The sequence below is a fragment of the Micropterus dolomieu genome, linkage group LG08 (assembly GCF_021292245.1).
Source record: "Micropterus dolomieu isolate WLL.071019.BEF.003 ecotype Adirondacks linkage group LG08, ASM2129224v1, whole genome shotgun sequence".
Taxonomy (NCBI): domain Eukaryota; kingdom Metazoa; phylum Chordata; class Actinopteri; order Centrarchiformes; family Centrarchidae; genus Micropterus; species Micropterus dolomieu.
Genome location: NC_060157.1, coordinates 30895412 through 30903470, shown reverse-complemented (window position 1 = coordinate 30903470; position 8059 = coordinate 30895412). Strand labels below are relative to the sequence as shown.

Here is an 8059-nt window from a genome sequence, read left to right as displayed (position 1 = left end):
CAGTTAATTTAATGAGTAAAATATAAAAAATCCAAAATTTGATTAAGAAACTGGAACTTGTGACTAAATATATTGCTGTTTTTTAGTTTCTTATGATCTTGGAATAAAACCACAGTGGAAAATGAAAATGAAATCAAGTAAAATCAGAATAAAAACACACAACATGTCACTCTGAAGACAAGAGAAACAATTAGAAACTGGATTATGTATTAATTACTTCAAAGTTCAAAGACAGATTATGAGATGAAAGGTTAATTGCTTTTCAAATATTAAATCTTAATATCACCTGTGTTGGGAAGACTAGTTTGGAAATGTAATAGGTTATCGATTACAAGTTACCCTTTTAAAATGTAATGGTAGTGTAACTATTTAAATTACTTTATCAAAGTAATATAACTTATAATATTTAATTACTTTTTCATTACTTTTTTAAACAACATATAGCCGAGCTTTTACAGAAAATACGGTATGACGTGAAACACAGGGGTTACCAGGGGAAGCCCGGAAGCGAGAGAAGTATCACGGCAAATCCGCGTTATAAGAAAACAGTAAACAAACAAGCATTGACACATACGGTGATGTTAAAATTTTTGAAAGTTTTCTTAACTTAAGATGGTGCATAGAACACATGAAGTCAGAGGAATGCAATCACCTTATTACACACTTAGTTTATTCAACTATTTATTTTAGTTTTTGCTTAATGATGATTTGACCAAAAATAGTGTATTGATTAATTACAAATATATATTGACATTTAGGCTACCTCTCCTCCACTCTGTAGGACGAGAGCCTGCAGGACTTAAAAATAAGGCAAAAACATAAAATAAAAAGTGTGCAACGTATTTCAGCGTCGTCAAGGTAACGTGATAAAGTGTCTGTCACGTTCCTGTTTACAGCATTTTGAGCCCTTGCAGCCTCTTAAACCTAATCACTTTCCAAGTGATGTCAGTAAAGTCTGTGAGGGTTCAGGGCTTAGGGTTTAGGGGGGACATTGGGATTGCGCCTGGCTTTCTGGTTGTAATTCCGCCTCCTACCAGCAGGTATCGCTCTTGATATTCAGTACCGTTTGTTTTCAGGGCATCAGCTTCCGGTGTGTTTCCAGGATTTAGCCACAGCCGGTAAATATGATATAAATATATATAAATGATACCTTATTTAACGGCTCTAGATTTATCTATGTGCAAAAACATTTGACTTTTATAACGGAAATATAAGTGCATATTCACGAGTAAGCAGAGTACAGGAACACAAGATATTAGCTCGGTTAGCTTGTTGGCTAATATAAACATTTAGCAGTTTGTAGCTACATGCAAGTTAGCACTCTACTTGACTGACAACCTGCCGTGAGGGTGAAGGTTAGAGGTCTACTCGAAGGTTTCATCCGACTGAAACACTTCAGCCAGTGGATGTAAATATTCTACTATGTGTAATTTGTTTTGGCAACGTTAGCATCTGAAATTAGCTCTAATGCTAGCTCACGATGCCCCTCGCTCCTGCAAACCAATCCCAGCTGATCCGGTCCAGTCAGAAGGACGAATATTATCAAACCTTCCTGAGAAACAACGCCAACGAAGCTTTTCAAACACTTGCTGGTGAGTTTTTTTTAAGTTTAACACACTGGGACATCACCATTACTCTTCTTTTAGGTAGCTTACTTCACTTTAAACATGTAACGTTAGCTTTAGAGCTAACGAGGTGCAGTTCCTAGTCTTAATAATTAATACACAACTCCCCCAAATGATGACACTTTTTCTTTGGTCACTGATTACAAAACATAGTTGGGACACTTTCCAGTCCCTCATCAATTCGGATGAAATGTAATGTACCTAGTCAGTTAGTTATTTGATTGAAATGTGAAGTTTCACCTCATCTGCTTGGTCTCACTGCTTTTCAAGACTAGTTTTGTTTTTTAAATGTAGACAGGGCACTTAATTAATTAGTTATGTTACTTTTACAGCAATAGATGAGCTGGTTATCATCCAAATAAAAGCAAATTTTTCATGCCAAAGTTCAAAAGCAACTGCGTGTTCATGAGTCTGTGGTCTGTGATAGGAACCTCGGCACCTACTCTCAATTTAAAAGATCGTTGAATGTTGATTTATTTCTCTCTTGCTTTCTCTGTAGGGTCCAAAAGATGGCTGGACTGGAGGAGAGAGATCGAGCTGCTGTCAGACCTTGCATACTACAGTTTAACAACATTCTCAGGTAGTTACAGACCAAACCAGTATGAGGTCTAACTTTGCTTGTGTCTGTTTAACTAGTTGTCTTGTGATTACATGGTTTACATCCTCCTCAGGTTACCAAACCCTGGGCGAAGAGTACGTCAGCATTGTGCAAGTGGATCCCACTAAACGTCACATCCCCTCAGGGTTCAGACGAGGCCTCTTTGTCGTCTGCCACGCCGCCTTTCCTTACCTCCTGGATAAGGTCCTGTTGTGCCTGGAGAACGAGCTGGAAGGTGGGCAGGAGAGCCATGGAGGTCTCAGTTGGCGGCAGGCTGCGTCCGGGCCGTGGAGCCTTGAGCGCTGGCTGAGGAGTAGGATGCGGAGGGCAGTGGGGCTGCTGTCGGAGCCCCAGAGGAGAGTGTGCCTGCCGGCTGTATTCGTCCTCCAGCAAGGTCTGACCCTCCTGCACAGACTCCATGTGGCTCTGTTCTACATCAAAGGCTCGTTCTATCACCTGTCCAAGAGGGCGGCTGGCATCAGCTATGTAGGTTATTATATATATATTATAAAAGTTATATTTAATTTTTTAAATGACAAGGACAAAAGTAGGCCCAGCCAAACATTGACATGCGGCCAAACATTGACATGCAGTGTAAAAATATTGGGACACCCCTCTACATTACAGGAGCTTTTATGACATCTCCTTCTAAATCCATAGGCACTAATATGCAGTTGGTCCCCCTTTGCAGCTGTAACAGCTTCCACTCTTCTGAGAAGATTTTAGAGTGGGAATTTTTTCCCGTTCATCCATTTATGAGGTCATACATTGATCCTGGACGAGAGGGCCTGGCACGCAATCTCCACTCTTCATTCCAAAGGTGTTGAATAGGGTTGAGGTCAGGGCTCTGTGTGGGCGGGATAAATTCTTCCACACCAAACTCCTCCAACCACGCTGGAACAGAAAATGGCATTCCCCAAACTGTTTCCACAAAGTTGGAAGCTTAGAATTCTCCAAAATGTCTTGGTAAGCTGGGGCATTAATGTGTACCTTCAGTGGAACTAAGGGGCTGAGCCCAACCCCACAAAAACACCCCACCGCATTTTCCCTCCCCTACTAAATTTTATTTGCAAATGTTTGTAAAGGCAGACTCCAAGTCTAGGTGCTTGATTTTATACACCTGTGCCAATGGGACTAAATGAAACGCCTGAATTCAATGATTAAGCAGTGTGTCTCAATACTTTTATCCATGTCTGCATTCACACGTCACTTGAATGAATAAATAAATTCTAAAATGGCGTATTGCGCATTTTAATTTAAATGTACAGCTATATACACAAAAGTGCAATAACATGTGGTTTGTAAACACTTAAAAACAAATAAGGTGCTTTTTACCAGCAGTATTCCCTTTACACAGTAGCAATAAAATATTTCTTGTAAATCTCAACATTAATGAAATCAAATATTAGACCAAAGCTATTTGCCACTGCCAGGGCATTACCTTTTATTTAGCTTGTTAAAACAAGTTACCATCAGAGTTTTCTTAACGGGTATCAGCAGAAACATTTTTCTTTTATCAGGGAGCAGCATAAACAGTCTACAGGTGCTGGTCATATAATTAGAATATCATCAAAAAGTTGATTTATTTCAGTAATTCCATTCAAAAAGTCAAACTTGGATATTATATTCATTCATTACGCACAGACTGATATATTTCAAATGTTTATTTCATTTAATTGTGATGATTAAAACTGACAACTAATGAAAATCCCAAATTCAGTATCTCAGAAAATTAGAATATTACTTAAGACCAATACAAAAAAAGGATTTTTAGAAATGTTGGCCAACTGAAAAGTATGAACGTGAAAAGTATGAGCATGTACAGCACTCAATACTTAGTTGCGGCTCCTTTTGTCTGAATTACTGCAGCAATGCGGTGTGGCATGGAGTCCATCAGTCTGTGGCACTGCTCAGGTGTTATGAGAGCCCAGGTTGCTCTGATAGTGGCCTTCAGCTCTTCTGCATTATTGGGTCTGGTGTATCGCATCTTCCTCTTCACAATACCCCATAGATTTTCTGTCAGGTTAAGGTCAGGCGAGTTTGCTGGCCAAATAAGAACAGGGATACCATGGTCCTTAAACCAGGTACTGGTAGCTTTGGCACTGTGTGCAGGTGCCAAGTCCTGTTGGAAAATGAAATCTGCATCTCCATAAAGTTGGTCAGCCGCAGGAAGCATGAAGTGCTCTAAAACGTCCTGGTAGACGGCTGTGTTGACCTTGGACCTCAGACCAACACCAGCAGATGACATGGCACCCCAAACCATCACTGACTGTGGAAACTTTACACTGGACTTCAAGCAATGTGGATTCTGTGCCTCTCCTCTCTTCCTCCAGACTCTGGGACCTTGATTTCCAAAGGAAATGCAAAATTTACTTTCATCAGAGAACATAACTCAGCAGCAGTCCAGTGCTTTTTATCTTTAGCCCAGGCGAGACACTTTTGACGCTGTGTCTTGTTCAAGAGTGGCTTGACACAAGGAATGCGACAGCTGAAACCCATGTCTTGCATACGTCTGTGCGTGGTGGTTCTTGAAGCACTGACTCCAGCTGCAGTCCACTCTTTGTGAATCTCCCCCACATTTTTGAATGGGTTTTGTTTCACAATCCTCTCCATGGTGCCGTTATCCCTATTGCTTGTACACTTTTTTTTTACCACATCTTTTTCTTCCCTTCGCCTCTCTATTAATGCGCTTCGACACAGAGCGCTGTGAACAGCCAGCCTCTTTAGCAATGACCTTGTCTTGCCCTCCTTGTGCAAGGTGTCAATGGTTGTCTTTTGGACAGCTGTCAAGTCAGCAGTCTTCCCCATGATTGTGTAGCCTACAGAACTAGACTGAGAGACCATTTAAAGGCCTTTGCAGGTGTTTTGAGTTAATTAGCTGATTAGAGTGTGGCACCAGGTGTCTTCAATATTGAACCTTTTCACAATATTCTAATTTTCTGAGATACTGATTTTGGGGTTTTCATTAATTGTCAGTTATAATCATCAAAATTAAAAGGAATGAACACTTGAAATATATCAGTCTGTGTGGAATGGATGTATACATTATACAAGTTTCACTTTTTGAATGGAATTACTGAAATAAATAAACTTTTTGATGATATTCTAATTATATGACCAGCACCTATATGTTCAATCGGTATCAAGTTTCCCTGTTAGACTGAGGTGAAGTGGTCGAGCACAGGGTGTAGCGATAAGTGGGTGCGTTAATGTGATAATAACGCGTCAACGTTCCCAGCCCTCTAAATACATGTGCATGATGTATTTGCTGCTAGTTATGAAGGGAAAGGCAGTTTGATTTGAAAAGACAAGCAAACGGTCAGGATTGTTAGAAATTATGTTGATTTTATTGGTTGGGTTTTCTAGTTACACACTTTAGTGCATCTTGAGGTCGCCACTGTGGTGTGTGATGTTTTCTAAGTAGCAGCTTTCCAGCAAGTTCAAGTGCCCGTTTAATGGGATCTTTAATAACCAATGAGCAATGTTCAGTTCAGCCTTTAAAAACATTCAATTATTCACTTGAGGATGTACTTCCCTATAGAGGCAGCTTACATACTCACATGCATTCACTCCAAAACACTGCATATGTACTTACAATCATAAGAACACCGTGTTGATTTTATTCAACAGACTTCCCAAACAGTGTTATCAAATAATTTTTATTTATAATTAACTCCACTTCCTCCCATCATGTTTCTGCTAAATATATCCTGTTTGTTGTTTTCCAGCTTTTTAACATTTTGTTCCTGTCAGGAGGAAGTTAATTAGTTTACCAGTTGTTGAGCAGGCAGGCTGTCAGGATGGAGTACACAGTAATGACTGTGTCTGTAGGACAGATTGCTACCTCTAATGTCACTATTTAATGCAAGAAACCTCCAGTGTTAAGATATACTCAATTGCCTGTTTATTAGGTACACCTAGCTAATACTATTGCAGTCTAATATTTTGTCACATTGATATCACTGAGGCAGAACACCTCAAAGTAAAACACAACACAATTAAACAGAAGCACAAACTGGCAGTGGAATCAAACGTGACAGTTTCATCACAAGCTGAACATCACAACCATCATGAAGGAGGATGGTTGTATCAGATGTTTTAGCTACGTGTACCTAATAAACTGGACACTGAGCTTGTGTGCTCTGGGAAGTGGCAATACCTTTTCTGGTAGATCAGAACTATTTATGTGTTAGATTTACATTTCTAGAAGCATTTAAAACTTGCTTCGCATCAAAATCTTCTGCTTGGCTTGAATACATTTAATATTTTTAATATTTTCCTATATATATGTGTGCGTGTGTGTGTGCGCGCGTGTGTGTTGTGTGTAGCTGGGTGTGACGGGTCTGAACCGTGATGACGGGATGATTCGGAGCAGCTACAGGCTCCTGGGGGCCGTGTCCCTCGTCCAGCTGCTCATCACTGTGTGTCTGCAGCTCAACAACTTTAGGCAGAGACAGAGGGCCAGGCAGGAGTGGAAGCACTACAGGAACCTCAGGTACTCAACCAAGACTGACGCACAAACCTGGAGATGTGTAAAGCTGGCCCCTTATGCAGCATTCAGACCAAATGTGAATTTAATCCACCCAACGCTCTCCTCACGGGGGTTTTATCGCTGGACAACTGCTGAGTGTTCACACACAACGCAATAACGCGAATAAACCCGGAATAAACACAACTCACCATAACTACAACTGCGTGAACCCAAAGTAAACAATTTGCTGTGATTAAATAGCAATAAACGGGTCAAACTGATGCCGAAATAACTACAACATGATGCAGATTTGTTAAACATATGAATTCATGCTTTGTCAGGTCTGTCAGCAAGACAGCAGGACAACAACTTCTAAAATGTTTGTTTTCTGAATGGAGTTCGGATTGATCAGGGCTATGCTATTTTGGTCACAGTAAAGTACAGCTATAGCTGGAATAAAGTTACATACACATGTTTTCTGGACTCACCAGGTAGTTCAACCTCCTCGCTTTCTTTTCTCCCTGCAATGTCCAGTTTTGATATAAATATGAAGTAGTGCCAAACGACGCTAACAACACTGGATGTGCACGGAATCTAGCTGCTGAGAAGCTTGAGTGAAGATAAATCAACGTTGTAATCCCAAAAACCAAAGTAAAAAGCTAATTTAATAAAAGCAGTTTACTCCCACGAGCAAACGGCGTAGTTGTCAGAGCATAATCCAGTCCAACTACGGGTGTTTTTTTTCCAAAAGCTGGAGTGCTGCTCCCTGCTCCTCTCCCAAGTTTAGCAGCTCTTCATCTGCCAGCAGATTTTCAATCTCCTGCTCTGCCTGCCCTTCTCCACACAACGCTCTGAAGCCGTCGGGGATGTACAGACAATTTCAACGTTGATAGGCTATCGCGACTCAGCATCATGCGTATTTCTCGCTTGAGTTGAAAATATTCAACTCACGGCTGCGAACCGATCCAGTGAGAGCTGAAGGTCACGGACCGATGATGCCATCAGGACCACATCATCCGCAAAAAGCAGTGACGAGATCCCAAGCCCCCCGAACCGCAGCCCCTCCTCGCCATGACTACGCCTCGATATCCTGTCCATGAATATCACAAACAGGATAGGTGACAAAGCGCAGCCCTGGCGAAGGCCAACCCTCACCTGGAAAGAGTCCGACTTACTGCCGAGTACTCGGACACAGCTCTCGCTTTGGATGTACAGGGATTGGATAGCCCTGAGAAGGGCCCCCCTCACCCCATACTCCCGCAGCACCTCCCACAGTATCTCCCGGGGGACCCGGTCATACGCCTTCTCCAGATCTACAAAGCACATGTAGACTGGATAGGCATACTCCCAAGCCCACTCCAGGAT

At 41.4% G+C, this 8059-nt stretch overlaps 1 protein-coding gene across 1 annotated transcript in view; it reads left to right on the top strand.

The window, feature by feature from the left end:
- The first annotated feature begins 899 nt into the window (after nucleotides 1–899).
- Nucleotides 900–8059, top strand: part of pex10 (peroxisomal biogenesis factor 10) — a 12558-nt gene continuing 5398 nt past the window's right edge. Inside the window, exons 1-5 of the mRNA XM_046055850.1 lie at nucleotides 900–1118; nucleotides 1450–1592; nucleotides 2125–2205; nucleotides 2297–2709; nucleotides 6552–6718. Of these exons, the coding sequence (XP_045911806.1) occupies nucleotides 1481–1592; nucleotides 2125–2205; nucleotides 2297–2709; nucleotides 6552–6718 (773 nt within the window). The 5' untranslated portion in view covers nucleotides 900–1118; nucleotides 1450–1480. The remainder of the gene's footprint in view (nucleotides 1119–1449; nucleotides 1593–2124; nucleotides 2206–2296; nucleotides 2710–6551; nucleotides 6719–8059) is intronic.